We start from the raw sequence: 18,136 nt of genomic DNA, 5'->3' as shown, positions 1-18,136 counted from the left end.
AGCTCCAACGCCACATTTCAAATAGAAGGAAACAGAAGCGAGGTGCTCATCTGTAAATGACCTGCCTGTGTGTCCTGTGTCAGCAGAATTAGCACCCTTTGTTTCAAATCACGAGGATGGAAATCAAATTTAACTAGCATAATTACCAAGGTACTTCAAATACAGCAAATAACTCCAAACAAAACTGTAACAAACTATGTATAAGTTGCATATGTTGGATAGCTAGTGCATGCTATGTGGCAGAGGAGAGTTCATATTGATAATTACCTCTTTAGCGCTATTATGCTCTACTATACTAGCTGTAGTATGTCAATAAAGCATAAGGACAATGCAGACTGGCAAGGTGTAATGAAAAACAAACAACTCATTATAGTTTTTGGTTTTTATTAAGGTTTGTAGTACATTTTAAATGTATTACACCCTCTCCCAGTGATTAGGGAATTCCATTCAACTAATTTTTCCATTTTAAAACGCACTTTTTCCTCCATACAATTCAAATCTGATTATACATTTAAATAAACTTTAAAAAAAATTATTTAATTTCATTTATTCCATTTTTTTTTAAACTCTTTTACTCTTTTCATACAAATCTTCACTTCAATAGAAGGTGTTAGCTTGCAGAAACAAAACAAAATGAAACAAAACAAAAAGAAAAAACCTAATACAACAAGTAAATCATGTAAAGGCAGCGTTGGAGGTGTGGAGCCAACCAACAGCTCTGAGGTAAGTGTCTGTTGCCTCCTGTGGCAGGCCTCCTGTTACCTCTTCTGGTTCTTCTGGGCCTGCTTCAATAAAGTGTCAAAGTCTAGTGCATGAAACTTGCCCTTCGTTGGCAATGGTTCGTACTCTCTATTAGAATCTGCAAGGAAAGAGAGACAAAGTCAACATCACATCAAAGTAAGAGGACAAGAGAGGACAGTGTTGTACATATTGTGTTTAGTTTGAGCAATTTCCAAAAGACTGACACGAATCTAGCAACTTGAATGCCATGAATAAGACTTGGTAACAAAAAAAAGTAAAAAGTTGAATCTATTCATCTTTTTACACTGTTAACTCTGTTTTGAATCACAGCACATGTATGATTCAGACAATCTTTGATGTATTGTTTGTTTTTAACATGCAAACAGCACATTAAAGCCATGCCTACCCAGGTCAGAGTAGCTGGTCTGGCAGAACTGTCTCCTTCCACCAAAACAGAGATCAAACGGCAGCTCATCAGGCTGGCGCAGCTTGCTTCCATTCTCGATGGCCGTGAAAGCGTCCTTTGTGTCATAGTATGTCACAAAACCATAGTTGTCCCTGCCATAGAAAAAGTCAAAACATGCATTTGAAGACTCAGCCTTTATTCATTCTCAGTCAAGCAGAAGTCTAGCAAAGGTTACAACAGATCTTTGCATGGTGTTGAGCTGTGAATTGCTTTTAAAAGAGCGACCTGGGGGTGTTGCCAGGAGGCTCCAGTTATGAACAAGCCTGGTGTTGCTTTAGCACTGTAGCTTGGCCTAGGAGGTCACGGATAGGGCCAGCAAGGTTCAAAGACAGTGCAAAGAGCTCTTATTAGCTTGGTTAAATCTCTTCAGTTAAGAAGTGGATCTTTGGCCTTTCATTACACCAACAACTGACCATTAGATTGAGGAACACTGCATGTATAGAAAGAGTTGTTCCTGTTCTTACCCATGATCTCTAAAGTGCAGGGTGCAGTCCTCAATCTCTCCATAAAAAGAGAAGCGCTCTCTCAGTTCCTTCCGGGTCATTGTGCCCCGGATTCGACCAACATAAACAACCCTGCGCTCCTCCTGAGAGAGAAAAGCAGTCAGTCAGATGAGTGAAAACAAAAATTGGTTTGTTATCATTAGTACATTGGTCTCTATGAGCAAAATTGACTTACAATGGCTTTCTCCTTGCGTCTCTTCACTTCTTCAGTATCTTCCCTTAAAGTGTGCCTATAGACAGACCTATAAGAGGGACTGAAAGACAAAACTAAATTAGCATTTCATGATTTTCAGAATTATTGGTAGACATTTATGTTACACAAAAGTGCTGTACACAAAAGTAGTAGTGAAGCTGTGCAAGAAACTTAACACCAGCTCATCTTACAGAGACAAAACTAAGCAATCTGTGTAATGACTATCGACCAGATGAACATTATGGTGTATGGCGCTGTACCTGCAAAGCCTTCTGCCTCTACTCCAACTGGCTCGTCCCTGAGGGGAATGAGACCGCGACCTGGAGCGACTCCAAGAGCCAGAACGAGAGGAGGAATAAGAGTACCTCCTCCTCCTGGGAGGCGAGCGGGAGACGGAGGGAGAGGAACACGAGGAGGAACGGGAGGACGAGCTGGAACTGCTCTCAGAGTGACGGGGACGATACCTAGAGAGGGAAAGGAGGAGGGTCGGTGCGGTGATCAACATGAGGAAATCATAACCCCCAGAAACGGGTACAGGATGTTGCATAGATGTCAAATATGTGAACGTGACATGTGACTGAGGGCCTCACCTTTTCTTCGGTGGAGAGCGTGATCTAGACCGAGAGGAGTGGGAGTCTGACTGGGATTCTGAACCACTGGATGCAGGACTGGGGGAATGATGGGATCCTCTCTTTCTAGGCCGGCCCCTCTTCCTTTCTCTGGGGCTAGACATAGGGCTGGGGGTGCGAGAGGCAGTCTGCTGACGGTAGGACCTCCCAGAAGCCCCTTGCCTGGGACTTCTTTCCTTAACGGTGGCATCAGTTTCCTGCCGAGCAGGAGAGGCGTCAGGAGTCTCCAGAACAGAGCTTCCCAAAGCACTGTCCGTCATGTGATCCAGGGTCTTGGTTAGTGGAGATTCCTGTGTTTTTACAACCACAGCAGTTGTGGTGGTCTGGAGAGAGGATGCCGGGGCACCTGGGGGTGGCTGCGTAGTGGTTGTGGTGGGCCGCTTAATGGTTTTGATGGTGATGAAAGGCTGCTGTTTGACATTCCAGCGCTTGCCTGGTTCACCAGAAGCCCCCTTGTTGGGGAGGCAATAGTCATGGTCCATGAATGCCAGGTCAGGGGCTACGGTGGCAGCAGCAGCAGTAGGTTTGCTGCGAAACTTGATCAAAGGCAGAGGCCGGGCTTCTATCTGGATAACTTTGGAGGGGCTTGGCTTGGAAGCTTCAGCGGCCTTGCTCTTCCCCAGCAGGGCCAGAGGCTTCCACATCTGGTGAGGAGGGGTAGCAGGAGGAGTCAGAGCTGAAGGGGAAAGAAAATGTACCACAATTAAACCCATTTGACTGGTGAGTGTCAATCAAAAGCATTTGGCTTCACACTGATGTTGGACCCACTGAGTGTTGTGTACCAGGAGTGAAAAAGTATCTTGGAGCCTGATTTAAGAAAACTGTACTAGAACTCCTCCAGAGCATTTATTCTTTTATAGTGTTTCACATCTTATTTACAATTATCAACTTACAGATAATTTGCACTCACAAAAGTAAATTCTTATAAGTAGTGACAAAAATCATGCTCCAGTTGATCCAAAACTCCAGACAAGATATTATGCTCTGTTACAATGACCGTTTTGTTTTGCTGGTAGCATGTGAGAGCATGAAAGCTGTGCAAGGGAAAAATATGCCCTAGAGGGAAAGACTTTGTATTTTCATTTGCTCCTTTATAAAAAATAAAAATAAAAAAAAAAGTCAAATGTCAATTAGGATAATCATTGCATTTTAAAGAATTTTAAGGTATTCTGTGTTATTTTAATTATTTCACTTATAATCGTATTGATACCATCGTAATTGTTGGTATTGGGACATCACTTGAATTAGTCTTGCCAAGCTTTTTAAAGATGTTTCCCCTGAAAATGTACCTGCAGTGCTTGAGATGTCATTGGCTCTCACACGCTCCACAAACGTTTTCTCTGGAGCCAACTCAACACTGCAAAGCAAGCACAAGGGTCTGTTAGCACATATATACACACACCTCAGTTTGTCTTAAGATGAGAATCCAGCAAAGTCAAGATGAAGAACATAAGCAGAGTGTACAGATCAGAACTGACAAGGCCATTACCAGGGCCAGACAAACAGCAGGGTCTGAGGATTGCGGTAGGTCCTGGCGAAAGGTGGATATTGGCCACCTCCACACACACCCATACACACACACCCACACACACCCACACACAATGCAAGTAGGGTCACTTGCAAAGAGATTCCCAGAGAAACTGTTCCTCCAACACTCACACAGAGCAGCATGGGAGCTGTAGGGTAACTCACCTAGAGTTTCCTACAGCAGCTGCTCTACCAGAGACCTCCGGCACACACTGCTCCTCTTTGGCTGAAGAGAGAGGGAATAGGGAAGGGAGAGGATGAGCATAGGAACAGAATGGACTGGGAAAGGAACAGAGAAAACTGAATGATTGGAGATTGTGTGGATAACACTTTTGCTACACCAGGTAACATACTGTAGACTAAATTGTACAACCTGCATTGCAGACATAAAATGCAATGGCCACACTGTCTTTGGCTGGGTCACGTCATCAGTACGTATATCACATGACAAGTGGTTGAGAGTACAAACTACGCTTTGGATATGAAGCATGACATGGTATTTCTCATGGTTAAGATGTGATAAAACAAGTAGCAAATGGTCAGCAGCTGTACATTAACCATAGCATAACATGGGAACGGTGGTGTGATCACGAGCCCACTGACATGAGTGTAATGGCACATACAGAGTCTAGCCACTTGTTCTGGTTGGGGCCTATACATCCGCCCAGACAAAGACAGCAGGGCGAGAGTTAAATGGATTTGCAGACAGGGCAGAATTCCAGCAGCTGAGCAGACAAGAGCACAAAGCAGCTTCTCTGCCCCCCACAGCACCCATCTCTTAAAGGGGAACATTTCAGTGGAATAAAAAACAGAAACTGTCATGTTGTTGCATCGTCAGAAGCTCTTAGAACTGGTCAACTCCCTACAACCTTTGAACCTAAAAGAAATTGTTTAAAATAGAGGATTAGATAAGCTTGAAGTTCATGTGAGCAGCCCAACAATATCTTTATATCGTAGGCCAGTTTTTTGGACTATGAACTCTGAGGTGTCCTAGGTATATAAAGTCTCTGCTGGTCCAAAATATTAGGGAATGGCCTTCTGGCTTGACTAATAGCCCACTGCTGAGCATATGCCTTAAATCTAAATACAACATTCTGCACAACAGACACTGGAGCTATGGAGTCCTTGAGGTGGCCACTTGGTAACCCCAGAAGTCTTTTACTCAGTCATTCCACCCTCTAACCCACTACTATCCAGAGATAGCTCTGCAATCCTATACACCACTTCCCGCCATTACGAAACCAGGGAAAGTGATACTCTGACCACATTTAGCCTAGTATTGAACTATGTGACCCACTAAGCACTTGGCCAGTACAACCACCCTTATACCAGCAATAAAGCATGAGCATCAGGCTTCTTTTCTTTCTTCATTCATCTCCTACATCGAATGGACTGAGCATTTCCCTCAGATGAAAAAGATTGCCGAGCAAGAACGAGGAAGATATAGAAATAGATGAATGGATACAGTAATATATTGATTTGCATCTTTTATATTGCTCACCTTGGGTCTCTTCAAACTGCTCCAGCAGGCTGGTCAGATCAGCAGCTTCAATACCTAAGAAAGGTCATATCAGTCAAAGATTAAAACAACAAAAAACACAGAAGGCATAAGAGAATGTATTTCTTCACATTAAAAAGGATTTTTCTGCAGTCAGAGTAAAAGAAAACAAGATGTCAGCCTTGCAAGAAAAAAAAAAAATGATCAACTTTAGGCTCACCAATCTCACTGGTGAAGGCCTCGATCAGTTCCTGTGTGGGACTCTTTGCCTTTGGGGGTTCTGGTGCTGTGGTGGGTCTCCCTTGAACTCCAGGCACAACAGGGTCAGCCTTTAGGCCCTGGGAGGGGTTAGAGGGATGAGCAGCATGGGAAGCACAGGGCTGGGTACCAGAGATTGTCGGTTTGGAGGGCTTGCTAGCAGACATGACTGGGGAAGTCACTGAGGTAGCAGCAGTGGGCTGAGGCACCTTCTGGGCAATAGCAGTGGGTTTCTGGGGGGCACTGGTAACCATCTGGGCAGACACAGTAGCAGCCTTGGGTTTGAGTGCCTCTGTAGTGGTTTTAGAGGAGACTTCACAGAGCACCCCAGACTGAGGGAATACAGGCTGAGAGTGGGGCCTTTCAACAACTCCACCCTTGTCTCCTGAGGGTGCAGAGGAACACTGCCTGTCTGCTTGAGGCATGAGCTGAGTGGCTGGCTGAGAAGAAGACAGAAAGCCAGAGCTCTGAGGCACACAAGGCGTAGCAGGGAGTGAGGTGGTATGTAGATGTGGGGGTAAATTCTTCTTAATGCTAGGTGCAGCAGCAGAAGGATTCTGGGGTTTAGAGGGTTTAGGAGTAGAAACTGGTTGTGGCACAGACACTTGTTGGGGTTTGGGAACTGGCATAGCAGTGGCAACCTTGGTGGAGGAGGCAACCATGTAGGCCGGTGGCACTAACAGTGCCTCTGGGGTAGGTGGTGCCCCAGGCCCCATGGGCTGCCAGGCAGCTTTGACCTCTACCATTTCCTTCTTCGCCAACGGGGGGTGGAGGCGGCGAGCGTCCTTGGGGCTGGGGTCAGGCAAGCAGGGGATGGGGGGCAGCTCTTTAGGAGGCTCTGGAAGGCTGGGCCACTTGGTGCTGTGGTCTTCTTGTTTCTCCACTGGAGCAGGCTTCTTCTGCTGTCTGAGCCGCCGGTACTCCTCCAGACTGAGGGGTTTGGGCTTGTGCTCTTGGACTGGAGGGGCCACAGGAGGGAGGACTTCACCAAGGGGCAGTGTCGTCTGGGGTGTGACAGGGCTAGGAGGAGCTGAGTGGCTATCTGAAGACACAGGGACTGCCTGGGCTGCAGGAAGTACTGCAGAGGTAGCTGTTGATAAGACTTTGAGCTTCTCAGGTGCTGGGGGTAACGGTTTGGATGTTTCATTAGCCTGTGGGGAACTCACAGCTGTGGGTGGACAATTAGGCTGACTCCTCTCAGGGCTAACATTTAACAGCAATGGGTCTTGAGTAGATGACAGAGATGTTGTGACTTTAACACTCGTGTCAGAGGGTAGTGTTAGGGTGGTGATTTCTGAGTGTGTTTCAGTTTGGCATGCATTTAGTTTCTTATGTTTTGAAGAGGAAGGAGTCGGAGTTGAAGCAACAGGAACCAGTGAAACTTTGTTTTTCTTCTCTTCCTTGATTGGTCTTTTTTCTGGCTTCCTAGGTGATTCCTGTACTGACCTCCGTGCTGAGCTGCTCCGAAGGACCCTTCCCTCCACAGGTTCAGCTTGGTGCCCTTTCTTACTTTTCTTTTTCTTTTTTCTCCTTGAAGGGCTTTTCTCCTTTATCTCTTCCTTGGGTCTCTTAATGACCCTCTCATCTTTCACATCTGAACTTAGGGCTGGGATCACAAGGCTTACAACCTTCACTGGAGACTCATTGGCTGTGGCATCTTCATCATCAACAACTATATGCTCTGAACTGTCAGATGTCACTTCTTCTGTTTCATCAGGAACTTTCTGTTCATTTTCTGAGGAGTCTTCTAGTAGAGGCAGAGAGACAGGGAGACCCATGTCTGGGATCGCCAAGATGGGCTCTCCATGTTCCCCCTGGTCCACAACCTCTAGCAAGATACCTCCTTCAGGCAACATCTGTTCCCCCTCTCCATCCTCCATACAAATAGCCATACAGTATGGGTGCATATGCCTGACCAAGTCCCCCAAGCTAACTGAAAGACCGTCTTCAACTTCACCCTCATGCTCAAGGGTGACAGGAAGAGGGAGGGTCAGACCTCCCCAGTCTAGCAGCTCTTTGTCTGGAGATGAAAGTTGTCTCTCTGGGCTCAGGGTGAGGGAGCCATCCTCCTCCTCCTCTCCATCACTCCGCTGTATAGAGCCTGCCTGTATCCTTGGGAGGCTCTGGGTGCAGAGAGGGAGACAAATTTCCAGTCACATTCTGACATCTAACAGTCTACTAGATTTTCTTCAGATTATGTGCAGGGAGATCTACCTTTCCAGTTGATAAGGGTCTTGTGCTGCAGATAGTGTCTTTCTCTGGAGGGGAGCGGGACAGACACAGCAATCTCCTGAGCTAGAGAGTGTAAGATGAAAAAAGCATTACAAATTACGCATAATGGATGAAATGAATACTTAACCACCATAAGGGTAAATTCACATTTATCACAATGGGTAAGATGTACTTTTACAACCACAGAGGGCAGCCGGTTAGGCTTCCATCCCCCTTGTAGAGCCCTTGTGAGGCTCCCTGACCCTGTAGGCCAGGTGGGGGTTGTGATGAGCAGGAATTTGTAAGGCACTTAGAGAGTTGTGTGTATGACAGCTGGGCACTAACCGGAGAAGGCTCCCTGCCCTTCTGACCCGACAGGAGGTCTGAGTCAGGCAGTGTGTCAAACGGGGACAGGTTCTCATCATCTACGTTATCAAGGATCTCCGTCAGGGCAGTTAGCAGCGTTGCCTCACTCTCCTCATCCAATCCTTTAGCCTAAATAAACACATGAAAGTTAGCTACAAGTATGCACAGTGCACACCAGTATTGGGTGTATAAACAAACTGTACAATGCTTACATATAGAGTGACCATAACCTAAAGTTCAACTATGTGAAATGAGTCTTGCCTCTGTTGTTGGCGCGTCCTCAAAGATGGAAAGGATGGAGGGGTCTAAGCAGGTTTGAAGGGCCTCCAGAGTTTCTCCAGAGCTCAGCCCATCAGTCTACAGAGAGGGAAAATAAATTCTGATTTTCTGGACAAAAATCAAGGCTGCATTCAAATAATGCAGCAGACAATAAACAATCCGATTCAGCAATGACCATCAGTTGTACTTCTAGACGCAGTCCAGGATTAGTTCCAGTAGGTGTTGCAGTGTAACACTGTCTCTAATTTGTGTCTTTAGGCATCATGATATTTGGACAATTATTATGTAATTTAAATTGTAATTGTTTTTTGGTGGGTGGGGTGGACTGACCAGTAAAGTCAGATCATGCATTTGCATTACGTTTTTCCAACTGTAGGGAGCCCCACATTTAAAAGAATGTAAAGCAAACAACTCTGATCACTGGAGGGGAATAGGTACAAAGACCCGAGGTATGAGGTAAACCTGTTCTAGCAGAGCAGGATTCATAACAAACCCACTGACACCCTTTTAGGACGTTATGCAAATAAAATCTGAGGTCAAGTCAAAGCAAAAATTGGAGTGCAAGAGGTGGTAAATGAAGGCTATTTATTTGGTGGTTGGAACAGAGAATAAGCCTTAACTCAAGGTTTGGCATTTGAGAATAGACTCTGAAAAGGAAACCCTAGAGGGCAAGGCAAGGCACATGTTTCTAGTCCCAGCTTGGAAGAGGAGAAAAACAAAATACCACGGCACAGGCATTTTCTTTTATCCTTAATACACAACACTGAAGGCATTGGACATACGAGACTCCCATATGCACACATTACCGACAAGAGTTAGTGTTTTGGCTATGAAAAATGAACTAATTAAATCAAAACACAAAACCCTTAAAAAAGGATGAGGGGACAGATATTCTGGTGACCAAAACTGAATTCACAATACTGGCAAGTTTGAAATACCAATGTGAACGCCTTACAGCCATTATATCCTAAATCACACAGTTCCCCATACACATGATAAAATAAATCGGCACGACATGATAAAGAAATCTACCATGTCTATGACAGAAATAAAAGTGGGAATAAAGTTTGAGTTTACATTCAAGACAATCACGTGAGGTAGGCAACTGTTACAACTGATAGCATGATGCAGTATAATATAAGGCAGTAAACTCATCCAGTGACCCACGTGTTTCTGTCCATACATTCATAGACAGTGCGCAGACATATTTGTTCCTCGCCTCACCCCGTCCGAGGCGGATACCCAACCCACGTGTAGCACTACAACAAACGCAACGATGTGCCCGTATCTTCTCTTCCACGTGAAATTTACAAACCAATAGTAACAAACTACAAACGAACAGGCACCATTTGTAATCAGCTGTTGATTTCAAAAATTATATAAGATATATATCACAACTAGACGGGAGAGAAGCAATTTACTAAATGCCGCCGGTTGCGCATGTGTAAAGGCACCCACATGTGATTCACCACGACTAAACCACATGTGGGATACACACAGATACGGAATGAAAACTCTTTAGGCTGCAGCACTAGCACGAATTATCACACCGACTCGGGTGATGGTATTCAGTGTGTAATATCAGGGGTCGCCATCATTTTTAAGTGCATCATAATCAAGACTGATGACAAATTCCTGCAATGTGCTGGCATTACGCCTATTGACTTCATTAGGCAAAATCACAGCTTAGCAACCACTGACAAGCAACAAACGGTAGGCAGGTGAAGTATTGTAAAAGTATAAATCAGAACTGGTGTGAACAATGAACACAAAGCTACTTGGTTGGTTTGCTGCGCTGTGCATTAAGTTACCACGTGGGAATGAATCAGTTGGCTGGCCGGCAGCACGCAGGCTTTGCACATTACCCAGCTGATTGGGCTTGGATGTTACTTGTAGCGATTAATTATACAATTGCTACATATGCCAAACCAATTACTATCACAAAACACAGCTGTCATTTCTCTTGTTAAAGAGATTGGCTATTAAAAAGGAGGAAAAAGCTACCTCGCTGCCTAGCCAGTCAAGCGACCCTCCCTAGCTATCTACGTTAACGTTAAACTAAAAAAGACACATTTGCGATAACGTGTTCGGCTTTAATTGATAGATTTTACAATAACATTAAGGCATGGGGTGAGTTATAATCATTCCCAAACCAGGAATAGCCTACTTTCTAACAAGTTTGCTAGTGACACCATGGTTGTATCCACGTGTCACTTTTCCATGCGCAGTGGACAGCTTGTACACAACACGGTCTGCGCTGGTGATAAACATTAGGCGCAACAAATAACAATGAAACCATACATCATGCAGTAGCGTCTAGTAGTTGTTCGTTACCTCGTCTAGTGTATCCGTACAGAAAAAAATCCATATTGCAGGCAGTTAAAAATCTCCTCGCCTGCTCCCCACCGCGCCGCCATCTTGCAAGTACTCTCTGTCCTGCCCCGACTAGTCGCTAAAGTAAGCTCGGTATGAAAGTAATGAATCGCGCATTGGAGGAACAAGCACGCCGGTGGGAGACACGTGGTCTGACATTCCCGGCAAAATGACGCAAAATGACGCATAGGGGTCAGAGGTAAAGCGAACCCATCTCTACCTACCTTTTGGTGGCAGTTTTATTTGTGCTGCAGAATGAAGAGGAGAGAATGCGCACCGGGCATGTAATGTATGATTTAATACAATTATAAAAAATACAACTGAAAGTTAAACAAACAGTGAAAATATAATACTCTAACAAACCAATCACAATCGTTTGCAAACAGCAACATATAATAATGAAATACAGTACATCACTTTTACCTTTTTACCATTTGTTGACATGGTTTCTACGCTCTCCGCCCCCTAACGTCACATCTTGGCAACTTTGTATCACATAAAATCCAGACCTTCCCGGTCATATACCACTTTACTGGGTGATCATGTGCGTATTAGTAATGACGACATTTCTGACGGCACTCTAAGGCAGCAAGAGCTGCATCAGCAGCAAATGTATGGATCAGATGATAATACAATCATTTCATGATCAGATGTAGTAATAGGTATGGTAATTTGGTATGGTATTCTTTACATTCATTGTCTGTGGTGTCACCTCTACCCCACACACATTTTTTTTTTTACTTTATTTTATTTTCGATCTCCTATGGCATCTTTATAATTATACAATAATTTCCCCATAGGGTATTAAGTATAGTTTATATTTATGTTATAATATTTGTATAGTATCATTCTAAAGTTTATTATAGGATTACTATAGTTGTTTTTGCTAAGGATAGCACAGTTGTCCATTTGTCATGATATAAATATCCAAATAAGAGCCATTCTTAAACTGGAACACCCACTGTAACTGATCCTTGGATACAGCAGTAAACGTGGGTCTCAGAAAGTTGCTCCACCCCTCACCAGGGGTGGAGCTTTTGGGCCCTGTGCACAGGAGGAGACTCTGGGCCCCCCTCCACTTTGCCCTTGTCCCCACACTATGAAAACAACTATGTCTACCCACCCACAACTCAAACACACATTAATTTACTGATAAAGTATCGGACACATTCCTAATTGAAATTCTGGGCTCTACCCTGATAGTGCTAATCGGCTGTCATAACCATACATTCACCAGTAGTCCTCTATTCAAAATCTTTCTAAAGAGGACAGCTTTGTTTTAGTCTGCACGGGAAAAACCTAGCCACATGTTATTCCTGCTAGTTCCTTGTTCCTGCTTGTTTGTCTTTGTCAGTTGCTCTGTCATATCTTTGAGAAAGTTCTATTTGCTTTACAGTTTGTAGATCTCTACCCCATCCCTGTTTCAGAATCAGAGTAGTGTGTGATAAAAGCATACAATATTTATACATGTACACTTGAGGTACACAAAAAGCATTTTAGTCCAGACACTGTAAGGGCCCTCCCTCAGCTTGGGGCCCTGGATAGTCAGTACCCCTATTTCCCCCACTGTGGTGCTCCAGCCCCTCACAATTACAAAGAAACTCTACAGGGAGCATGGCCTTTTACTGTCACTAAGTTAACACACAGAGAAGGTTCACTGAATTCAACTTAATTTTACGGCCATGTAGTCCATGTTTAAATCAGTGTCAGTCTGTGTGTCTGTGGTACATTTATATTTATATGTAGGCTACCATGAATTGCTGAAATGGTGCTTATTCAAATAACACTACCAGTCAGGTAACATATACACAACATGCAGCACTGGCTACAGCACAACCTGTACACATTCAATTTTATGGGTGATTTCTCTCCTTTCTGGGTCTGCCATGTGATGATGGGCCTATTGCTCCTTGTCACCTAAAATCAGAGGTGGAAAATTAACTAATTACAACTACAATTACAACGCTTACATCTTTCCTTTTCAGGAAAATACCATTGGTAGCTTATTAACAAGGAACCATGAAACCGTGAGCTGATAACGACTCATAATAGAAATAGAAACAAGCAAGATAACCTGAAAACAGTGAAACACAAAGATCATGCTGATAGATTCTGGTGAGGTTTGGGAGTTCAGACTTCAGACATCTAGAAATCAATGCACAGCAAGAAATTTTGTCTACTTACTAAAAATTACTTCTGAATAGAATATTGACTTTATCGTTGTGCTATTGCTTTGTATTCCTTTCAAAAATTATGAGGCTGCTGTACAGTTTCTCTGGGATTCATATGGAAGTTACTTCAATGTAGACACTATTCTATTTATGTTATGCAAATACAGTAATCATCTCAGCGAGGTAATCAGGGATGTGGCGGAGGGTAAACCTGCCTAAAGTCAGTTTACCTTCCTTTCTTTGCAGAATAGAGTCTGCCCAGCCTCACAAGCCAGATGAAGCTAGGTGGACTAGGTGCAACAACGGGTTCTGTTGTTTCAAGAAGGTTACGCATTAGTATTAGTTACTTTGAACTAGATATCTGATGTTGCTATACACGTCTCCTTAAGGTATTAATTGCTTGTATTTTTCAATGACCAGGAAACAAGGGAGGGAGGTTTTCCAGGAGTGGGCGACTCCTGGAAAACCTTAGGCATTCTTTGGATGAGTAAAACATGTATTTGTGTGGAGAAACTATTCCCTAGACTCTTGTTTATTTTGTGCCACAGTTAGAACTCACCTATTGGCCGATATGGTTTTGTTGATGATAGGTTAGTGTTTTATGATTTGTACCTCCACTCTTGAAATAATAACACTATGACAGGCATGGTTTTTGTCTGTCCTTGTTTGATGTTGTTGTAACAACTGACTTCTATTGAAAATGTGGCTCTCTGCATATTTTAGTACATATACTATCAGGGGCTAATTGTTCTGTTCTTGTACTTACAAACACCAAAATTACATATCATATAAGTAGTCTATATGTATAAACACACACTTTTATTTGGAAAGATTTGGACTTGAAGTGGCTCTATTATTATCATTATTGCAGTGGAATCACGTTATTCTCTGTCTCCTCTAGTTTAGGCTTAACACAATGCTCAGTAAATTGGAAGCAGTGGAAGCCTGTGTGTTGCTGTAGCTTAGACAGGAAGGAAAGGTGTGAGGAGCGAACAAGAAGAGAGGTTGAGAAACGGAGAGGTGGGGATTAAATTGGGTCAACTACAAAAGTGGTGGTGTTGTATTCTTCATTAGGACAGGTACTGCATGGCACAGAAAGGCCACAGGCAATTCCCGGTGTCCCACAGGCAGAAATGGATCAGAGGTGGGACCTGCCACAGCCACACACACACACACACACACACACACACACACACACACACACACACACACACGCACACAGACATTGTGTCCTTCAGTGTGATTCACAACTTTCTCTGTTCATCTATTTTACATTGTGTCATATTCTCATATGAGCTGTGTGACTCATAAAGCTATTATGTTTTCCTCTAGCCGTTTGGGGAAATGTTTCCCAACTTCGTCACGATATGTTACTTTCTCCAATATCTTTTCTTCACTGTGGCACAGTTCTTCATTATATTTAAGAGTAAATATGGTGAATTTGGAAGTGTCCTTACTTTGTTGTACAGGTCAAAGTAAAGGACACACCACCTTACAGACCCACTGCAGTGAAATGTTACAGTAGTTCTTCTGTCTTTGTGTGCTGTGCATTTCCTGGCATCAATCAAATCATCTCTAACAGGGCTAGGCAAATTTCAATGATTAACATAATGAGTCTAACTGATCGCTTTTGTCCCATGCTGCATTTCATTTGAAGAGCATGACAGTTTTAGCTACATGCCAACGCCTTCTCAGCTTCTAGATCATGATCCCAATTTCAGGTAAAAAGAGAGAAACACACTGCATATGCAGAGAAGGCTTCTGGCCAAAACGTTTGTGTAACTGTTCCCTTGGCTGTGCCTAAACTCAAGAGCACAAGAAGACATTTTTGCTTATGCATTGTTTTGTGTGCAGACCTCTCTCTTTTTATCTTTTGTGATTTTCATCTGTTTCACACATCTAAGTCTTGGAGATGGTTTCTGCGCGTTGGTGATAGATTTCTCCCAATTTGATCGGAAATTCTGAAGCCCTGTCTGGAACAGCATTTGTCATTGCCATCATGAAAAGATATAAGGCCCAGATTGATCTCTTAAAATCATCATGTTAGCAATGTTTCACACTGTCCTTTCCCTCTACATGGTGAGTGAACCACAACCATGACAGAAAAAGTACTCCTAATAATTAGAGACAATATCGCTTACTGAAGTCACTTGTTCGATTACTTGACCATCCCCTGTCGTCTCCCTCTTGTTCTCATTACCTTTATGATTTACCTGTGCTGCCTCGGCGCCTGTTTTCCCCAAGCATCTCCTCTGACACACAACAGGCCCTACCTGTCTCTGCCTCTTGCTACCTGTCATGTCATACTAGATTCAGTGCTGCCCATATTTCCTGTGGCGATTTTCTCCCATACATCACAGGCTGTATATACTGTATACCTGTGGGAACTGAAAGACTTATGGGCTTGTGTTTGTGTGTGTGTGTGTGTGTGTGTGTGTGCGCGTGTGTGTGAGAGAGAGAGAGAGGAACACCACTGTGCCCCAACGCACTCCCTAACTGCTACCTACCGCTGCTCTGGCGTTGCCATGGATACAGTGCCCTCTCTCTCTCCCTCTCTCTCTCTCCGTGGGTATGGAGGGATGGGGCTGGAGAGGAGAGAGGAGAGAAGTGGCTCTGGCTGCTGCCTCTGCGTCATATTCATACCAGTGCAGCTGAGAGCTGCCCCCCCTTTCCCCTCCTCCTCCTCCTCCTTCCGTCCTTCCTTCCTTCCTTCCTCCTCATCATCCAATTTGCACACTGCTACATCCCCTCCATTTGTGTCTCTATCTGCATCTCCTCATCTCACTCTCCCTCTGTCTGCCGGTCCAGCGGGTTTTTCCTCTGTGCGGCTGACCCAGGAGGACTTTGCGAGCGAGGCTTTGCTGTGCGTACAGCGTGGGTGCAGAAGAAAGAAAGAGAAGACAAAGGTAAGCGTGGAGATGGAGGATGTTTGAGTGTTTGTCTGTGTCTGTGTGTGTGAGAGAGAGAGAGAGAGGGAGAGACAAGGAGAGAGTGTGGAGAGAAAAAGAGAAAGAGAGAGAAAGGAGGGCGGGCAGAACAGCTTCAAGACAAAAGGCTGAGAGGTAAGCATTGATGACATGAACTCACCTGAGACAACAAGTATGCCACTTGAAGCCGTCTTTTCACCTTTTGCTGTGGGTTTAGGCTAAAGCAAGCTTGTTATGAGCATGTGAGCAAGAAAATGACTCTATCAGAGGACACGATACTAATGGGTGGAAGTGCGTTAAGTGTGTGCGTGTGTGTGTCTCAGTCAGTCAGCCAGCCAGCCAGTCAATCTGTCTGCGTGCAGGCACTTTGCTGTCTGTCAGATAGTGTTATGGAGCTGCTGCTGCGTGTTCCCACAGCGGAGAGGGGGGGGGGACACAGAGAAGGACCTTCATTATACTCAGAAAGCTTTTTGAGTGATGTGTGGATGTGTTGACAGACTGCGAATCTCTGTGTCTGAGAGAGTGAGAGAGTAACAGAGAGAGAGAAAGAGAGAGAGCATGCCTGACTGTGCAGTCAGTGGTGAAGTGCACAGCTTCAAAGCCTAATTGCTTCTGGAAACAGAAGCCATTTCCCAAATCACATTCATGCAACCCCCCCCCCCCCCCCCCCTTCTTTCTTTCTCTCCCTCCATCTCTCTCTCGTTTCTCTCTCTTCACCGGCAGTGTTTGAGATGTCTCTCTCTCTCATATCTGCCTTTGTTCAGAGTTCGCCATTTTACAGGAGCAAGATTTTCAGTTAAATGTCAGACGCACAGATCCCGACTTACAAGGCTCACAATAAACCGAATGGTGACAGAATAGCGGAGATGAGAAGGCTGCTCAGAAAGAGGCAGACCTTGCTGAAACAGATAGAGAGAGAAAGAGAGAAAGTGTGTGTGCGTGTGTGGGGGTGGACTCAGAAATGGAGAGAGAGAGAGAGGGATGGCAAGACAAGTACAGGGAAAAGAAGAGAGGAGCAGGCCCGCGGGGTTGTTCATTGTGTCTTGGTCCTGAGAACAGTGTCTGACACCATGTATGACATTTAGCTGTGATGCCTCTGCCGGAGCGCTGGCGTGTGGGGAATGAGCCTGTCAGCTTTCGTTTTATCGGAGACAGTTGTTTGTCTTTGTCAGTGCATTGGCTGTGAGTGACAGACAACAGAGATCTGAGGTTTGTTAGACTATGCTTCAACTCACTTTGGGGGCTTGTTTGGTGTACGGCTATGAAGATCTGTGGATATACTAGACTGGGAATGTACTGTGTGTATATGTTGCATGTGTGTGTTTTTTTGCTGTCAATCTAGCCAGAAGTTGCCAGATACTGTAATGTCTATGTCTGTAAGAGATTTTTACTTTTTCTTGTAATTCGTGGCAATGATGCAAAGACTCTGCTCAATCTGTTTTCCATCTGAGAGGATCAGGTAACTGAGCAACAAAGACTGCTCATGGGACTAAGTTATATGGTCATATGTTTGTGTGGCGAAGTGATATTATGAGTGAGATTATGAGATTGTTGGTTCTGAGAGCAGACACACTCGAGCCGGGGGAAGTTAAAGGGATGAACGAATAGGGAAACCAGAGAGGTTGGCGGAGGGAGCGAGGGTGGAGGGAAAGAAAATGAAGTGAAGTCACATCAAGTAACATCACACAGGGGGAAAGGTCAAGGTAACATCAAGAGGGCGAGAAGATTAAATTGACAGAGTGACGTAAAATTAAAAAGCAAGGAAGAGCAGAAAGAGGAAGAGGGAAGTAGAGGGAGAGAGAGAGAGAGAGAGAGAGAAAGGCTGTTGGGCAAACAGTCTGCAGTCAAGCCAGACTGTTTACATGCAGCTCCTGTTGTTTGTGTGCGTGCGAGCTATGCGAGCGTGTGCGTGCGCGCGTGCACATTTGTACGTGCGCGCTCTTCCTCCCTCCCATGAGTCTCCAGTGTCCCTGCGCTCCAGGTGGGCTTTGCAT

At 44.5% G+C, this 18,136-nt stretch overlaps 1 protein-coding gene and 1 non-coding gene across 2 annotated transcripts; both read right to left on the bottom strand.

Annotated features, from left to right (window-relative positions):
- Positions 1 to 383: 383 nt before the first annotated feature.
- Positions 384 to 11,088, bottom strand: pprc1 (PPARG related coactivator 1). The gene is given in 16 exon segments (XM_071530448.1): positions 384 to 859; positions 1,148 to 1,299; positions 1,672 to 1,793; positions 1,886 to 1,964; positions 2,164 to 2,367; positions 2,494 to 3,208; positions 3,822 to 3,889; positions 4,225 to 4,285; positions 5,561 to 5,614; positions 5,778 to 7,938; positions 8,030 to 8,110; positions 8,372 to 8,521; positions 8,654 to 8,749; positions 11,006 to 11,032; positions 11,034 to 11,054; positions 11,056 to 11,088. Coding segments are annotated over 16 exon segments (4,125 nt in total). The 3' UTR covers positions 384 to 758.
- LOC139653583 (small nucleolar RNA SNORA50) lies at positions 1,405 to 1,544 on the bottom strand. Its single transcript, XR_011695996.1, has one exon. It is a non-coding gene; the product is annotated as a small nucleolar RNA SNORA50 (small nucleolar RNA).
- Positions 11,089 to 18,136: the final 7,048 nt, after the last annotated feature.

The sequence above is a fragment of the Centroberyx affinis genome, unplaced genomic scaffold, assembly GCF_046629955.1.
Source record: "Centroberyx affinis isolate AG114_WGS23_722 - 3 ecotype Tasmania unplaced genomic scaffold, CSIRO-AGI_Caff_v1 ptg001928l_1, whole genome shotgun sequence".
Taxonomy (NCBI): Eukaryota; Metazoa; Chordata; class Actinopteri; order Beryciformes; family Berycidae; genus Centroberyx; species Centroberyx affinis.
Note: the sequence above shows the minus strand (reverse complement) of the source record. Positions and strands in the feature narration are given on the sequence as shown.